This window comes from Oncorhynchus keta, chromosome 10 (assembly GCF_023373465.1).
Source record: "Oncorhynchus keta strain PuntledgeMale-10-30-2019 chromosome 10, Oket_V2, whole genome shotgun sequence".
Taxonomy (NCBI): domain Eukaryota; kingdom Metazoa; phylum Chordata; class Actinopteri; order Salmoniformes; family Salmonidae; genus Oncorhynchus; species Oncorhynchus keta.
Window position 1 is genome coordinate 24501526 of NC_068430.1, and position 19239 is coordinate 24520764.

The 19239-nt window shown below is 41.2% G+C and overlaps 1 protein-coding gene across 3 annotated transcripts in view; it reads right to left on the bottom strand.

Moving 5' to 3' along the window:
• Positions 1 to 18765, bottom strand: part of LOC118388421 (chemokine-like protein TAFA-1) — a 233987-nt gene extending 215222 nt beyond the window's left edge. For all 3 annotated transcript variants that reach the window (XR_008144426.1, XR_008144425.1, XM_052526739.1), the window contains exons 1-2: positions 18268 to 18765; positions 7599 to 7745 (exon numbers count right to left, since the gene is read on the bottom strand). Coding sequence is in view for 1 of the 3 variants with exons in the window: in XM_052526739.1 (XP_052382699.1) it covers positions 7599 to 7722 (124 nt within the window). In the remaining 2 variants the exon portion in view is untranslated. The remainder of the gene's footprint in view (positions 1 to 7598; positions 7746 to 18267) is intronic.
• Between the last annotated feature and the right edge of the window lie 474 nt (positions 18766 to 19239).

Here is a 19239-nt window from a genome sequence, read left to right on the forward strand (position 1 = left end):
CCACCTGAACCGGAAGTGTCATTCTAATGTATATTATTTGATTAGAGCTTTGATCGGCATGAAAGTTCAAGTCTGATGCTACCTGAGTCTGATGAGCCATACCGTAAATACATTTTATGAGCTCAAGCCCAAGAAAGCTCAAATGATGTGCCGTTATCCAATATATAGCCTATGATATAGGCTACAACACATTAGACATGACAGAAAACATAAAAGCCCATAAATAAGGTGACCCCATTGAAAGGGTATGCAAAACTCACACTGGATGGAACAGATTGTGGGGCAAATTGTTACACATTTAAGACAATCAATTCTGAATGTCACTAAGTAAATGAGGTGCTGGAGTGCAGAGTTCTCTGCAAACAAAATAGCAAATGAGTAACATTTGTCCTCTGTAGTGGTTCTAAATTATAGTGCAAAGTATCTGCATTACAATTACCTGACTGTATCTCTTTACTCCATTAATACAACCAAGCTATTTCCGTTCAGCCACACGATAAAATAAGGGCTGGGGGTGGTGGATTAGCTGCATAAAAACGCTGATATTTGCATTGTTCAATATATTAACAATTTTGTTCCCTGCATGGGCTTCCATTTGGTAGGCGACAGTATGTGTTTTTCAAAAAAGTCAGGGATTACATCAGATACTGGAGTTGCAGGCAGGGAAGGGGCACATTTTGCTGTCACTTTACACGGACCATTATGCTGTTCTTTTGTTTTCAGATGATTTATTTTTATAATGATCTAGACGCCGGAGTTAAAAGAACCACTGTTATCTTGGATAGTACCACAGTGAATGTTATGAGGGTGTTTAAATCTAGGTTAGGCTGAAATAGGGCAGAGGACAAACCCTTTCCTCTGAACTAGGAGTTGGTCTATTAGTTTGAGTGTGTTGTACGACAGGAGTAGAGGAACAAACCTTGTGTGATTAACAGGACCTTTTCTCTGTCTGACACAGTTATCTGACTTCAGAGAGAAGATAAGGATAACACAGGATCTAATCCGCTACTATCGCTTTTCACTCAGGGGAAAAAGGCCCATCAAGGTACCAGCAGCCTGTGATAGGAAACTCTGCTAGGTAAATACTAATAATCTTGAATTCTTGCTACAGCTGAATTAAATGTGTTGAATAGGCCTAGGAAGATTATGAAAGAGTGACAATCTCTTTGTAGATATTATCTCAATGTGTACCTCCATTATTGGTGTCAGGGATTCTCAAACAAGAGTAAATCGTTCAGATGTCCTAACAGATGAATCTTTGAAGAAGATGGGGTGAAGTCATCAGTAGAAAGATTAAATCAAGTAATATGCAGCTCTGACAGGGGACTGAGTGAACATACAGAGAGAGGAAAGAATTCAAACATGTTCAACATATTCATTCCACGTTTACAATCTAGTCCTTCTTCAACCAGACCTCCTCCTCCAAGTGGACTGTCTTTCTGATGAATCAGCGCTTCTTTGTCGTATGAGAACAGAAATGGTATGAAGCTCAAATAAAATGCCAGTTCAACCTCCATCCCTAGTCTCTTAGCCCCGCCGGCCATAAAAAGCAGTGTAATAGGATTCCTAAGCTTTTCCAGTGACTGCTTCCACTATCACACAGACGTTTAAGTGCACTAATCCATGACAAATGGTCTCATCTGATCCATGACGAATCGTCTCAGGGGCAGATAAAGACGACGAGATGGACAGAGGGAGGGAGGGAAGGCAGGGGTGAGAGAGAGTGATGCTCTGTATAGGAATGATGAGGCAGTTATTGCCCAGTTTTAAAAAGGTTGCTTTCATTACTTCGAAGGGCATGCTCTGCGATAGAGTGAGAGACCTCAACAATGAGCTCTCAACTAAAGCCTGCAGTTTTTATAGCAATTACAACCCAATGTGGAACCAGATTAAAGGCTTTGGGTGTTCGAGCCCGGAAAAAGAATGCCTTGGTAGACGGCTCGTTCTGAAATTGATGTTTCTTATTACATTTGTGTGCGTTTAGTTTTTGATTCTCATCATCAGGCAATTATGTCAGAGCCACTGAAGTAGTTTTTTATTTTAGGGGATGTGGAGGTATCTTTTTATTATGCCATGAGAATTGCATTGATGAACCATGCTTGCTGTCACCTCATTTAGAAAGCCATTTCACTATCCCAGACCCCTGTCCTGGCCACTGTCTAGGTGGTGATGGTTTATTTGTGACTTTCTGTGTGTGTGTGTGTGCGTGCGTGCGTGCGTGCGTGTGTGTGTGTGTGTGTGCATGTACGTGTGTGTATGTGTGCGTGTGTGCGTGTGCGTGTGCGTGTGCGTGTGTGTGTGTGTGTGTGTGTGTGCGTGTGTGTGTGTGTGTGTGTGTGCGTGTGCGTGTGTGCGTGTGCGTGTGCGTGTGTGTGTGTGTGTGTGCGTGTGTGTGTGTGCCAACCTGATCAAACGTTTCCTTTTTATCAAATTTGCACAACAAAAAGTCTGATTAAGTCACCATCCATTCCAGTGAGCGGAATTTAATTGAATTCTGTTTCCACCATCCATTCTCACACTAATTAGTCCTTGCAATTAAAAGTGGGTGTGAAATGTATCAAATGAATGGCCAAACAAAAACACAAAAACTCATACTGAGATGTTACCTTCCTGTGGGTAGTTGTAAAACTGCCTGCCCTTTGGCAGTTTGCAAAAGCTTGTAAATCGAAGTTGCATAAGTGAACCAGTCATTTGGATTACATTCATGTTGACAGTACTTAAATATGGTTTGAGCACTATCATGAGATTACAGTGTATGTATCTTTCATGTTTTACTGTATGGAAAAAAGCAGGCAGTAAATCACAGCAAAAAGGACATTGAGAAATCCGTAAATAAATTCTAAAACTGGGTATATCCGTAAGGGTATATCCGTATGTAATGTGTGTTTGATAGTGTAGCTAATTGGCATGTTCTCAAACTCAGCCAGGAAAACCATCCCTCTTCTGAGCTAGACATACCCATGGCAATGAAAAAATCGATTCAGTCTTGAAATGTAAGTCTCCGGAATTCAACCCAGTTCTCATTTACCGAAATATAGATCCCTAAGGTTCACCAACACACCCACCTACACCCAGACATCTCACCCTACAGAAAAGAGCCCACAGTCACAGCAAAAAAAAAGTTAAAGTAAAGTAAAACATAACAAAGATTTCAGAATGTCTGGATACATGAATCATATAAAAAAATCCTCCACACAGTTAAATGGTGGTCAATCTGCTCATCGTGACATGGGGCTCCATTCATCAACAACAGGATTCCACATATTTGACTACTATTGGTTGACATTTCATTTTCTGCTATTGCTCACTTGAAACTGTGTTTAGCTGTATGGTTAGTTCTGTGTCATGATGAATAATAGCAGTAATGACATGTTTTTTTGCTGCCTCTTTTCTGCCCCTTTCCTAGACTAAAGGAGTATTTAAATATCAAATGACACACTGAACATGAACATCATTAAAGCGCTTGTCTTCCAGTCATCTTTCCAAAGGTTATTCATTATGAGATGTTTACATTCAATTGATGAAATCATTATAACCGTTTTATAAATGGTATGGGTTCAAATCAAATTGCATTTTTCACGTACACAGTTTACAGCAGGTATAAACAGTGCAGCGAAATGCTTCCTTGCAAGCTCCCTCGAGAGTGCAGTACAATATCAATATCAGCACTGTTTGCTGCAGTATGCAAATGATGACCTATTCACCTTATGCTATAAACCATCCAAAATCAGCATGGATTTCACCTAAACAAAGTACTCAGCACCCTACTTCCTATACAGTATTTCTGCATTTCTTACAAGGATGATTCAAGGGATTCCTAATCACATCATTAGTTCACAGTCACACCAAGTGGCTGCTTGCATCTTCATGTAGAACAGGGAAAACAACTGGCTAACCTGTCATTACTGTCACCAGTTCTGCTGATTTAATCAACTATGAGAGACAGTTTGGCACCGTCATTGCAACAAACAATTGACTTGTTATTGTGTCTGACAACACTGTTTTTGTTTTGTCAAAACGACAGCTAAGGACAGCTACTTCAAGACTAAAAGTGATGTATGTTAATATTGTAGCTTACATTGGAATGGGAATCAGCTAGCGAGTGCCCTTAGAGAGTTATGTCAGAATCATAAACCGAATGCATCGCCATTACATTCAATATCCTCCCTATGGGCATTGCTAGGACACACAATGACAATGCACTTCCATTTGGAAAGAAAACAAATACATATTCAGTAGCAGTTGAACATAAAACTGACTTTTAAGAAATGTTTGATTTCAATGTAACCTCCCCAAACAATGACAATCCATATTTCTTTGAATGTTACAGTTTGACCCTTCAACTGGGCTGCATAGTGTCCAGTAGAATCACCCACAGCAGCAACCTGCTTTCTCCAGGAGTGGACCTGGCAGTACTGTGTCAGTTGGCAGGTGAGGAAAGAGCTGAGCTGGGCTTGTGTGTCATGTCACATTCGCCTCATCTGTCAGTGTAGTGGATTATTTCTTAAGAGACCAGAATTGCCTGCCCAGAATCTGGGCACAATCAATCTTTCCCGGCGCGGGGGACGTAGGGAAGGCCGCGAAGCAGGGGCTCATGGGAAGGCAACGGCGCCGCTTCCTGAGCAGGTGATGAAGCAGTCAGGCGACTCGTTACTCAATCCCAGCCTCAACTGTGACCAGCAGATTTCTAACTGAAATATTCTAATAAATAAAGAAATGTAGGTTGAAAACCCCTATCTCTCCTTGTATATTTTTGGTACACATGTACTGTGCAGTGGCATTCTGTCAGCTCACTGTTGCAGAAAGGGATAAGCAGATTTTTGAAAACATTGTTAGATGCTTGAACAGGCTTAAGGATTACATTTGTACCTTGCTCAACATGACCTTCACTTCCCCTGTGCAGAGATATATTCACACCCTCGTCTGAGTACTGAGAGCTGCTGCTGCGGTATCATTCACTCACTCAGCCAGACTGAAAACCAGGCCCCATATCGAAATCCACACATAAATTTATTTAAGGCTTTTTTTCTGGTACAGAACATATGCATGTCAATCAAACAATAGTGTAAACCCTTCGTTAGAAAATAATGAGCACTCCTGCTCTCAGACAGAACACTTCTGCTCTCAGACAGAACACTCCTGCTCTCAGACAGAACACTCCTGCTTTCAGACAGAACACTCCTGCTCTCAGACAGAACACTCCTGCTCTCAGACAGAACACTTCTGCTCTCAGACAGAACATGTCTGCTCTCAGACAGAACACTCCTGCTCTCGGATAGAACACTCCTGCTCTCAGACAGAACACTCCTGCTCTCAGACAGAACACTTCTGCTCTCAGACAGAACACTCCTACTCTCAGGCAGAACACTCCCGCTCTCAGCCAGAACACTCCTGCTCTCAGACAGAACACCCCTGCTCTCAGACAGAACACTCCTGCTCTCAGACAGAACACCCCTGCTCTCAGACTCACTTTGTGTATGCATCCCCCTGTTCCTCAGGGGACCATAAAAATGCCATGCCATAATGACTTTGCTGAGAAATAAAATTTTGTGTGTGTGTTTGTTTAAGCTGATTTCTCTGACAAGAACCCTTTCACAAAACTAGAACAGGAGGATATTTATCTCACCAATAACTTAGCTGACTTCTCTATGTGCCGTGGGCAGGGTTTTCTTTTTGTTTTCACTTGGACCTCTACATAATTCAGAAGACACTTACTGTAGGCCATGCACATCCTTGTACAAAAAACCTGGAAACAAAGTTTTAAAAAATTAATTCTGTCGCTCATCCTGTTCTCACTTGTTCCAATTAATGAGCTCAAACCACTTTGTGTGAAGCCTCTGTCTCACATCCACAACCAATTCCCACTACGTCAGCTGTTCCAACCCCAAAACAAGACACCTGCCCTGCACAACTGCTCCAGTTCCCTGCTGCTTAAAAACCTCATTGGCTATCAACAATCTTGTCGTGACATCACAAGTCGGGGAAATCAATGTCTCTTTTTTTGTTGCTTTTGCTTCAATCACTGTCTTTTCACTCCATGGTGCAGCACGGCTCGGAGAACGAGGCAAGCACACATAGATGGAATCAATGTTTAACAGGCATTGGGATTTGGTTTCCTGGTGAAAGGGGTTTGTAATAGTATTGTCATCAGAAGCTTCCAGGAGCGAGTCATTGTTAAAAGCTTAAAGGAGCCTGCTTCCAAAGACACATGGCTGGGGAGTGACGAACGCGACTACTCTACTCCCACATAAATGAGGAGAATCAGACCCATCTCACTGACTCCCTCCCCTTTAGCCCCCACAGTGGAGAAGGAACTGGCTTTAATTGCCGAATGTGAGAGAGAAACATAATTGTTATTTCCATTTAAGCCACAGTGATCAAAGCAGCCTGCACTCACAGCATACTGATGGGAGTTTTGCCTAGAGCCTGTCCTATGTACCAATCAACCTGCTAGTCTGATAGATTCAGGATGCTGCAATCACTCTTTCCCCACACTGAAAATCCTCTCCCGTTAAAAAGTGCTCTTTGTCTGTGTGGGGCAGAGGGGGAGTTTCAACCTCAGATCAAAACAGCAGCTGCAGCTGAGCTTAAACATTACAATCAACTCTAAGCAAAAACTATTTACTGCAAAGAATGTAGGAGAATGTCAATAAAGCCAACTTTGAAGATGGTTTAGTTTTATATACAGCTGGCAGAGGCCCCCCAAAAATGCACCCCAAAAATGTCATGAGGCACAAAATAAGTCTGGATGGCTGGGTTGCTGGGTGATTAGTTCGAATAGTTGGGGAATGTTGTATTTCAAATATCTTAAAAAACTTTTTTGGGCCCCAAATTATTATGCTTAATTCTATGTCATAAATATATTTATTTTTCTGTGTATGGAAGCATACCTCTTGAGCTGTCTGTATCCTCCTGACTGGTGGTTATTTATAACTAAATATGCTTCTCTGCATCTCTGCTCAAATCTGGGTAAAATACTGAAAGGAGTCTTTTTTAGTACATTTAGTAATTGCTTTTGTAGTCTACCAACCTTGCCAGCAGGCATGCCAGCTAGGATACTTAAACAAGCGAGCTACTGTAACTTCCTTGATAGCCTGAAATGGCTTCTTAGTAGCTAGTTATGAGGTTGGGAGATAGGTTACCTATCTGAGTTAGCTAAAGCCAACAATTGTTCGGTGGCTAGAGGTATTAAACAACAACAACAAATTATAAAAATAAAACAGGACAAATCTGAGGGGGCACATGTCCCTGTGCCCCCTATGGGCATGACACCTCTGACAGCTGGATACATGACTGAACCATAAGAAACATAAATAATCCATTATACAACACCAGAATCTATAGAACCAAACAAATATAAAAAGTTATGAAACCACAGTGCACTATTCTTCTTCTCACAGTAGCTAACATATTGGTTGCAAACCAATCCATTACAAAATACAGAAGACTATTGCTTCACTGTTTCCACTGGGGATACAGTGATAAGATAGTATTTATTTTACTTTACTCTTACACTTCTCAGAGAGCTCCTCTGGGAGGACTGGGTGGGTAGTGGGCACAGCGTGATGTGTGCAGACAGAACATAGAAAGGGACTCACCCAGGATCTGGATGGCGTTGCGTCCGGGCCGGGGCACGTGGTGCTGCTGGAGGGTCTCGTACAGCGTGGCCTGGCACAGCAGCAGGAAGCCCAGGCTAATCCACAGGCCCAGGAACAAGGACATGGCAGGGCAGACTGGGAGGGTGGCTAGAGGAAGAGGGCAGAGAGAGAGGGTTAGAGCATAGAGATAGTTAGAGGAAGCAAAATTGTATCTGTCCCATTATTGCGTCTGTGAGAGCATGGGCAGCGCCATTGAGGCCGTCTCCATTTTGAAGTTCTTCTACTACTTCTATGAGTTGATAAACAAACTGATTGGCAATTTACTGCCACATGCAGTTATGGAATGTTTGCTCACGGGTATAATTAACTGGCTGATCGCTCCTGGTGACCTGGATGGAAATATGTGATCCTTATTTAACCAACAGGAAGTCCCACCCACTTGATTACTTCAAAATGGGGAAAGTCCTCGATGGCGCTGCACATGCTTAAATGGGTTATTGGGCACTGGAGTCCTCTATCTATCTCTATGGGCTATAGGAGGAGGGCAGAGAGAAGGTTAGAGACACATGACAAGGGTTGTCTAAAGGAGGAGAGAGAAAAGAGTAAGTGGGTGATAGAGGGTGGCCTACAAAAGAGATGGCAGAGATATGGAAAAACACTAACCAAATGACATATGTTAGGAAAAGTGAAGACAGAAAAAAAGAGCTCTTTGAGGTGAAATTGAAAAAAAGGTATACGCATGAAATGACATGAGCGACATTGGGGAAGGACCATCACAGGATAATCAAAGAACCTCTATCTGAAGAGAAAGAGACTTGGTCAAGCTTGTCAAACATCATCATACATGAGAACTGAAAATTATTGTAACATGACTAATACAGACAATAAAATGTATTGTATGAGGTAGCTACTGAGAAAACAGGACCATTAAAGTCACAGTGTAGCATTTGAAGGACATTACTGCAATATGGTCACCTCTCCCACGATGGGCATTTTTGACGAGTTCCCCAAAAAACTGCAATCGGGAAAAACATCACAAATCAACCAAGCTTGTGTCCAAGCTTGTGCATATGCTCCTGTTTAGCTGTAAACGGATGTCCTACCCAAAGTACTGCACGTCATGTGCGCAACTCAAAAATCAAACATCGCTTGACACTCACCTGTCTTGATCAATGAGTGAAGATAAACATACTCTAAGACGACAGCGTATACATTGTTGGATTACTTCATAGACAAAACTAATTTTATTTTTATTTTATTTTTTCTTCTTTCTAAATTCCAATGTTCCACCTGTAACAAGCCATGGAGGTTTAGAAGACACTGGTGCTTGCCGAATTAAGAATTAAGAAAGTATCGGCAAGTAAACGTTGGTAGAGCATGTTCTGATTAGGGCTAAACAGGAACTTTGAATCAACAGCGATAACTAGCTAATTAAATTAGTAAGCTAATGATGATAATAGTTCGATTTGATATTGGCTACACACAATGTACACACTGTAGCCTATCAGCTCAATAATAAAGGTCAAAAGTTTGGACGCAGCTACTCATTCAAGGGTATTTCTTCATTTTTGACTATTTTCTACATTTTAGAGTAATAGTGAAGACATCAAAATTATGAAATAACACATACTGTATGGAATCATGTGGTAACCAAAAGTGTTAAACAAATCGAAATATATTTTATAGTTGAGATTCTTCAAAAAAGCCACCCTTTGCCTTGATGACAGCTTTGCACACGCTTGGCATTCTCTCAACCAGCTTAATGAGGTAGTCACCTGGAACGCAATTCAATTCACAGCTGTGCCTTGATAAAAGTTAATTTGTGGATTTTCTTTCCTCCTTACTGTGTTTGAGCCAATCAGTTGTGTTGTGACAAGGTAGGGTTGGTATACAGAAGATAGCCCTATTTGGTAAAAGACCAAGTCCATATTATGGCAAGAACAGCTCAAATAAGCAAAGAAAAACTACAGTCCATCATTACTTTAAGACACGAAGGTCGATCAATCCGGAAAATGTCAAGAACTTTGAAAGTTTCTTCAAGTGCAGTCGCAAAAACTATCAAGTGCTATGATGAAACTGGTTCTCATGAGGACCGCCACGGGAAAGGAAGACCCAGAGTTACTTCTGCTGCAGAGGATAAGTTCATTAGAGTTACCAGCCTCAGAAATTGCAACCCAAATACATTTTTTTTTTTACTAGGCAAGTCAGTTAAGAACAAATTATTTTTTCCCATGACAGCCTAGGAACAGTGGGTTAACTGCCTTGCTTAGGGGCAGGACTACAGATTTATACCTTGCAGCTCAGGGATTTGATCTTGCAACCTTTTGGTTACTATCCAACACTCTAACCACTAGGATACCTGCTGCCCACTAGGCTACCTGCTTCACAGAGTTCAAGTAACAGACACATCTCAACATCAACTGTTCAGAGGACTCTGCATGAACCAGGCCTTCATGGTTGAATCGCTGCAAAGAAACAACTACTAAAGGACAGCAATAAGAAGAGAACACTTGCTTGGGCCAAGAAGCATGAGCAATAGACATTAGAATGGTGGAAATCTGTCCTTTGGTCCAAATAATGAGATTTTTCGTTCCAACCACCGTGTCTTGTGAGACGCAGAGTAGGTGAACAGATGATCTCCAAATATGTGGTTCCCACGTGAAGCATGGAGGAGGAGGTGTGAAGGTGTGGGGGTGCTTTGAAGGTGACACAGTCAGTGATTAATTTAAATTTCAAGCCACACTTAACCAGGATAGCTACCCCAGCATTCTACAGCGATACACCATCCCATCTGGTTTGCGCTTAGTGGGACTATAGTTTGTTTTTCAACAGGACAATGACGCAACACACCTACAGGCTGTGTAAGGGCTATTTGACCAAGAAGGAGAGTGATGGAGTGCTGCATCAGATGACCTGGCCTCCAAAATGACCTGACCTAATTCCAATTGAGATGGTTTGGGATGAGTTGGACACCAGAGTGAAGGAAAAGCAGCCAACAAGTGCTCAGCATATGTGGAAACTCCTTCAAAACTGTTGGAAAATAATTCCAAGTAAAGCTGTCATCAAGCGAAAGGGTGGCTATTTTGAAAAATCTCAAATGTCAAATATATTTTGATTTGTTTAACACTTGTGTTATTTCATAGTTTTGATGTCTTCACTATTTTGTACAATGTACAAATGTCAGATGGTGGGTGTAGCTGGTGCATGAAGTCAGGCGCAGGAGAACAGAATGAGTGAGCAGCGTACTTTAATCAAAATAAAGGCACAAGGTAAACATACACTTGACCAACAATAAACGGTATTCAATTACGCACGGGTGTAAACAGCACCCATCAAAAAACAGCCATAATGTACCGAATGAACATAGAAACAATCACGCACAAAAACATGGGGGAAACAGGGTTAAATACGTGAACATGTAATTGGCGATTGGAACCAGGTGTGTAGAATACAAAGACAAAACAAATGGAAAATGAAGGTGGATCGGCGATGGCTAGAAGACCGGTGACTGCCGAATGCCGCCCGAACAAGGAGATGGACCGACTTCGGCGGAAGTCATGACAAGAAAATAGTAAAAATAAAGAAAAACCCTTGAATGAGTAGGTGTGTCCAAACTTTTGAATGGTACTGTATGTTTCAATTTTAGGATATGCTCAGAGTCATTTTCATCTCTGATGCTGGAACAGTGTAGTGTCAACACAGTTGAATGTGAAATGAAAACAGTACACATAAAGGCATAATGAGACACCTTGGCCATTCACTAAACGATAGCCTAATGGCTGCTGAAGGCTGACATATGGACCCACACCTCTCCCTCCCTCACTGGGAATAATAACTCCTACTCTCCAGGTGTTACTACGTCCTCTCCTCTCAGCTCCATTCTGATACAAATGGGGAGATTCTCAATTGGGACAAGTCCGTTCTCACCTCCGTCCTCCTCTCCTCTATGACCCGGAAACCGATAAGCGGTCGAGTGGTCGAGGAGAGTGTCAATTTGTTAGTGTCGTCCACTCCTCAATAGCCTCGTCTCTCCAAGGACACTCATGAGTATCCTTTCAGCGGCTAGTGCGGAACTGTTTTAAATCCGCCACACCCCCTTTGAAACATCGTTGAGCTAAACCAATTGAGATTCTCCCATGCTCATGGTCCTGCATTCACTAAAGCAACCGCTTCCTATCCAGCCAAAACTGCAGTGGTCATTGTCTCTCCCAGTCATTTTCATGTCTCCATTTGTAAAAAACGACCTGGGCCCATATTTATAAACCATCTCAGAGTAGGACTGCCGATCCAGGATCAGGTCCTTCCTGTCCATATAATCGTATACATTATTATTTGAAAGGCATTCCTACTTCAAGAGAACAGGTCCTGCACCCAAGTTGTGTATCATTGTGTCTCCATTCTCTCTATTAAGGGACTATAATACAATGCTTACTTTTTGGTTTTACCCAGTTTACCATTATTATGACAGTAATTTTCTAACTACAAGTCACCATTAAAACATTATGTTCAGAGATATGTGCAGGTTCATTCACTTGCTTCTCTTTGTTTGGTTATCTTCATGTCAATAATTATGACTAGCCAATATCAAGCATTTGGTTTGAAAAACTTTTAGTACTTAGTTTATTTACATGGTACACTTTAAAGGTAGACTCAGCTAAATGAGGTTGCCACGAGCATCACTGCAGACACAAGACTTCGCTCTCACACAGTCACACACAGAATCTGTGAATGGGCACGGGTTCTCTTCACGCTGTTCAATGGTAGTAGCCACCAAAAAACAGAGAAGTTGAGGGACGTTTTACCCCAAGACACCCTACAGTATTTCCCACCATCAGACATGCACTTCCTGTTCCTAGGGGGCTGGGGTGCCAGATTTGGTGCTCATGCATGCCCAGTTTGGAGGCGCCAAATGTGGCACAGTGGTTAACATTCTCCCTGTTTGTTATTTAGAAAATTTAAACATATGAGCTCCATACCATTTGTAGTTGATGATGTCATGACGTTGCCCTCTTTGGGTATAGCAAGCCCCATCCCCCTCTCCCTGCCTCCCAATTTCCTCCTTCAACTAGGCTGCTGTGGTCAGAGAGACGTCGTAAATTCCTGAGGATCTCCTCATGGACACACAGTATAGAGAGAGTACATTTTCATAGAGCACAAAGGAATTTTTTCCACCTCACAGAACTTGAGGTACAAACAAATTTCATGTTCCGGAGAAAGTATAAAAGATCGGTGAAGAATCCAGCTATGACCCTGGTCCGTTTGTCACAACTTGGGGAAGCTCATGGAAGACTGTGTGGCCACATTACCATAACACTGTCTATATAATAGCCTCAGATATGAGGTTTACATCTAATTGTTGTATAAGATGAATGAGTCAGTAAGATACTGTTTGTAGTAGTGTGGAATATGATTTTGGACTGTTTAATGAAAGAAAATCCAATTCCCTTTTGATTTGAACTAAATCAGAGGACCGGCCCTGAGCCCAGTTAGGGTCAGGCATCCTGAGACAGCCCCTTTTCTGCAATTCCGAATAAAACCCAACTTTGAGAAATTCTCAACCAGACCATGTTTTTCTCCATTAGGAGAGGACGAAGGTTGTAGACCATTGCTGAATCTTTTAACCATACCACGTGGTTAAACTCTTAGACTATCGATACCGTCAGAATAAGAACAAGGCTTTGATATTAATCACTAGTTTGCAGCTAGGAATTCGGTATCATTGAACGCGAAGAACGACAACCACCGAAACATCCATTCTATAACGAAACAAATTAATGTCACTCTGAACTATGCCCTCTAACAACAATCAAGAGAGAATCTTTTTCTCGTGTAAAATTAAAGCATTTCAATTGTTATAATTATCACTCTGTAGTGACTTCTTAGTCGACCCCCACTTCCCCTTTTGTCTAACATGCCGCCATGCCGGTTTAGCCCACTAGGGCACATTCTCCTATCATTTCTTGTAACCATATTTACTGTATGTTTATGCATTTCTGTGAATTACTTAGTTAGTAATAAATAAATGATTTAAGACAATTGATGTATGGATGACTCATAGTGAAGACTGGGTTTGTGCAGATAACCAACAATTTACAACGTTTGGAATGAGACTAACGTGAGGTAAAGTAAATCATGAATTAATTTGAAGACTAATTGATCAGATAAAATATCTGAAAAGTTATTTTAGGAAATGATAACTTTGTAATCTGAATATTTTTCCTTGGTGCCCCGACTTCCTAGTTAATTACAGTTACACGATTAATCAGTTGATTGCGTAATACTAATTACAGAGAATCTTTGAAAAAAAACTAAGTATTCAATTTAATGATAGTAAAGACACGACAATGAATAGTACGGATGTTTTACCTAACTATGTACTCATACCATTTATTGAGTGTAACAATGAGATGTATTTTAGATTGATAAAATACTCTTGAGAAGTGAACTGCCTATTCAAGTCAAATGCTGAACACGGATCACCTTGCTGTAAAATAAAACATCTGACTTCCCCTGAAAGAGTCCAGTGCCTTCCCGCCATCTTCCTGGGCCGTGAACAACATTAGGCCGAATGCTTTGCCACAGATTGCCAACAGTGAGTTGTCCTCTTGGTTTAAGTGTGTTATTGTATTAATTTGATAATGGACAAAGACCTAGACTGAGACCACCTGTTATAGTGGTCCTTCTGTGGCTCAGTTGGTAGAGCATGGCGCTTGTAACGCCAGGGTAGTGGGTTCGATTCCCGGGACCACCCATACATAGAATGTATGCACACATGACTGTAAGTCGCTTTGGATAAAAGCGTCAGCTAAATGGCATATATTATTATACCGGTTGTATTATGCTAATTACTTCTTAGTTATTACTGAAAAAGGGTTTCACATTTATAAATGGTGAGAACAATTGCTTCAAAGACAATTTTAAGTGGAGAGTCATTCACACATAGGCCTACACATCAGTGGTGATTTTAGCATGTCAATCTCTCCAATTTTGGGGTGGACAGATGCCAACAAAGAAACTACACAATATAACACTAAACAATACATTAATTGCACTATAATGCTGGGTAACGGTGCCCATAAACTGTTAGGGTTTACATAAATCTGTCCTAACAGCAGAGATTTTATTTTCAGCACCATGGAGTGAATCCTTACCACTGCTACACCTGACTATCAGCGGAGCACTGCAATAGTTCATTCAGCCTCATTTACTACCTTTTAAAATAACATAGCTGATATGGCTGACTTGCTTAAACAAATGTGGTTTCTACTGACAACTGAGATGTACAAACTATGGCATAAGGGGATGATGAGCGGATAAGAGGCAATCCATAATTCATTTAAAACATTAATGAACGAACTAGGACAGATGTAGTCAATATAACTATTTGTTCAGCACTTTTGAAATGTACAGCGACAGAATTCCGAATATGGGCCGTTCTTACAGTAATCTCCCCGTACACCAAGTCAGAACAGTAAAATAAATAAAGGGGTCATATAAACAGACAATGAAAGCTCTTACAATGTTCGATCATGACATTTCTCTAAAACAGGCTATAGGCTACAGTTGCACCACCAACAGCTAACAGCTTACTCAACATACACTTATTATTACTTTGTTAGCTACAGTATATATATCTCCCTGGCATATTACATAATTTATGCAGCAGCATACAATACATTTTGGACTCACCTTGTTGTGCTGTGCTCACTTGAACAGGAAGGTGTCACGGTGGTCCTTCGTGGGCAAATTTTGTCATCAACCTTTGTCATCAAAGTGGCAGGTAGCCTAGTGGTTAGAGCGATGGGCCAGTAACCGAAAGGTTGCAAGATCGAATCCCTGAGCTGACAAGGTAAAAAAAATCTGTCGTTCTGCACTGAACAAAGCAGTTAACTCACTGTTCCTAGGCTGTCATTGTAAATACAAAGTTGTTCTTAACTGACTTGCCTAGTTAAATAAATGTAATCAAATCCTGGTATTTTCTGGATTGATGGTGCATTCAAGACAAATGGGAACTTGGGAAATAAACAAGGTTGAATCATGATGTCAGTGATCTTTAGGTCGGAGCTTCCCAACTTGGAATTCTGAGATGGATGACCGTTTCAAATGTATTTTCCCAGTCTGAGCTTGTTCTTTCCAAGTTCCCATTTGTCTTGAACTCACTGAAGTCTGAGATTTCCCAGTTCTGAATTTCCAGTTGTTTTGAATGCGGTAGAAGTCATGCTGGATTGACAGCATGGCCAATGTTAAATGCTTATCTTATAAGCTTGGAAAAGAGACCCTTCAACCCAGACTTGGACCACACACCACTACACTGAATAGCAGGCTAGTGATTGCTTTGCAATGCTTGCAGTTAGCCACTGATTCCTTCCAAACCACTCAATGTCGAATTTGCAATTTCCAATTTTTTTGTGTAATGTTTATGTCCAATGGCAGATGAGCACTGATACGTTTTATTTATAATTTCTCTTCATCATTTCTCATCATATGACAAGGATTAAAAAGGATTTGTCCGTAGATTGTCGACTTGATTCATGACGATGACTGCTAGCTTCCTAGCTAAGATTTTGAAAGTATGATGTTGACATGATCAGTCCAATCAAAGCTATGGTAGATATAACGTGATTTGATGCCGTTTTATCTGTGGCCAACGATCTTGAGCCTTCTTGGATGGACACTCTAATGTAACTATGGGCAGCACCCAAGGGGCTTTTCGAGCTCTGCTCATAGATTTAGTGGTGAAGTAGTGTCTCCATGAGTGACAGAACATTGAGCCAATCACGGGGCAACTAGAGAACATTACCAACCCTTATGCTCCGTGTTTTCAGATGGCTGCCCCACCACCACAGAAAGCACTGATCTCGGCTGAACACCTGCATTTTGGAGCTGCCTTACTCAACAAAGCAAAAAAAGAGACAATGTTTGTATTCGGCTTTATTAACTCAATTATATATTATTTTACATTGTTTGCAAACTGATATGTGACACATTCATTCCAAAATAACATGCAAAACAGGCAATACATATATTTATATATATATATATATATATTATTATTATTTTTATTATTTATTATTTAGCTGACCTGAATGACAGGTCGCCACTGCTACACATATACAGTATTTAGGCTATTCCGTTGCCTTCAGATGTGCTAGCCTATAGCTTGGTGTGTGCATGTCGGTTCGAGAAAAAGTTTACATTCTCCCCTCTACCCTGAAATGACATTGAGACTAGCCTACTGAATATTCAACATGCAGAAATTAAGCATAGCCTATAATTAGTCTTATTATCGGCATATTGTAAACCCATCTCCTGCAATAAATTCGCTATAATCCTACATTTTGTGGAAATGTGAACTGTTCCCTGGGGAATGCTTTTTAACACGCTGTTTCTAGCAAGTTCCTGAAAAAAAACGTAGTCTTTTGCCTGAACAACAGCACGGAGAGAAACTGCTCTTTTGTCCTCTCCGCCTTTCGGTTCAGCTCTGAGCAACTCTCCGACTGTCGGAACTCATTCATGTCAAAGAAGAAATGTGGTCCTGATCGACAGCGCGAGAGAATAGGGATGGAGAGGTGGCGGAGAAAGATATTCAGACCGCACGACACAGGCATGCTTATGCATTTTAATGTAAACGGACAACTTTTACGAGTAAATAGCAGACACATGAAAAATAAATCACCTTATCAGGGCTAGCAGGATATTTGTATACAAATTACTTTTCGTTAGAATTCTTACCTCCGTGGTTTTCAATGAATAAACAAGGAATGTGCACTTCATGCAGTATTTACCATTTGCGCATCTGTTTAACTAGCCGTTTGGTCTCTGCTTTGCAGTCTAATTAGACCATTGATTGATATGTTCCTGATGGTTGTGGACTTCGTAATTGGTAATGACGGCATTTACATTGTATTTTTTACAAGTATACCATGTCCTGCCAATTTAGACTAAACACGAGACCATGCGCCCTGCTCGGACACACCTGCGCACCATCTCGGCAGGATATAGATGTTTAGCCTTCCCGACAACATAGGTATAATGGGGCAATTTTATATGGTAAGTAAATGGCTTCTTTTGTTACGGTTAGATTAGGTTAGCCTGTATAAAAATAACACATTTAAATAGAATAGACTTGATCTCGATTGCATGTAACAATTTTACATCTCAATATAGGCTAATAACTGTGTTTGTAATATAGCATGAAAATGGATTAATAATATTGACTCTGAAAAGCAACTTGGTCTGGACTAGAACATTTGAATTTTGCAGCCTTGTCTTTAAAAAAAGGATGAGACTGACATCTCTGCCCTACTTAGAACTAACTGCCTGTAACTTTAAAATATATCAGTCAACACACAATATTTGGTATGTCCTAAAACAGACATATCTACAAAGTCCATAGCCTACTCTCCTTCATTAAACCATACAATTGTTCAATCCAACAGAGATATGCAGGTTGTGTCACATGCTCTGCCTGTCTGTCGCTCACAGCTCATACCTGTCATCATTATTCAGTTACTCCTGGAGCCCTTCCACTTCTTACAAACATAACAGCTAGCCGTATTTTATAACATTTCCATAATCAGATTTCTTTAAATAATAGTATATTTTGCAGAAGGAACAGAATATAATCAGAAATCACCAACAGTCTCAGAGAATAACTCCACAGCCTTACCTGAGTGGTCTGTCTGGTCAACAGAAAGGATGCCCTGTTGTCAGTATCACCGTCTGTTCAACAGACTCACAACGCTGTCTTAAATCCATCCATAGCCTGAGGCCAGGGATTCCCAACAAAGTTCCAGGTGTAAAGAAGAACAACGCTGCAGGATAAGAGGGGGAGAAGCTCTGTTGTTTCTGCCTCGTCCGCTTGCCCCCCTCGACTCTCTCTGTCCGTCGGAAATCCTGAGAGTGCGGTCACCAGAAACCACCTCAGCTCACAGGAATGACACGCTGTTACAAACTAGTCAGTGTTTACAAGATGGAAGGCTGCTCATATCACCTTTAGATCAGTACTGTGAATGTAAAATCCCTCTCGTGACGACAGAACGTTAATTTGCCTCCTCACTTCTCACACACGGACTGAGATCAGCTCCAGCGGAACGACAGTTCTGTCTCATCTTGGCTCCGTCCCCCCATTGAGAAGCTGCGCTGATTATGTGTGTGAGGCTCAGCCCTCTTTCCAAAGCACTAAGTAGTGTGTGTCTGTGTGAGTCTATTATAATACAGCCCAGCCAGAGAGAAAAAGAGAGAGAGAGAGCTGGATCACATCACATGTCTTAAAGCAAGACTGCCCACTTCTGCATTGGGACTATCGTCTAATGAAGCATGCCTATTAAGCCCCTCCACTTCACCATACCATGAGACATAACGCTCTGTGGTTTCTTCTTATGAAAATATCTCACAGTTTACCACAATAACATGCTGTTATGTTTTCTCAAAATTATTCCTTAGACAGAACTCTGGCCTTACTGAGGTGATACCGGACTTTGGCCATTCACCCCACTTTCTGTGTGTGTAAGTGTGTTTGTGTTTGTTGATACGGATTGAGAGGGTGTGGGAAATGAGTGAATGTGCCTCTTTTACCCATTGCCTTCCAGCGTTTGAAAAGAGATTGAAATATGCTCAGAGCATGATGCTTTAACTAGAA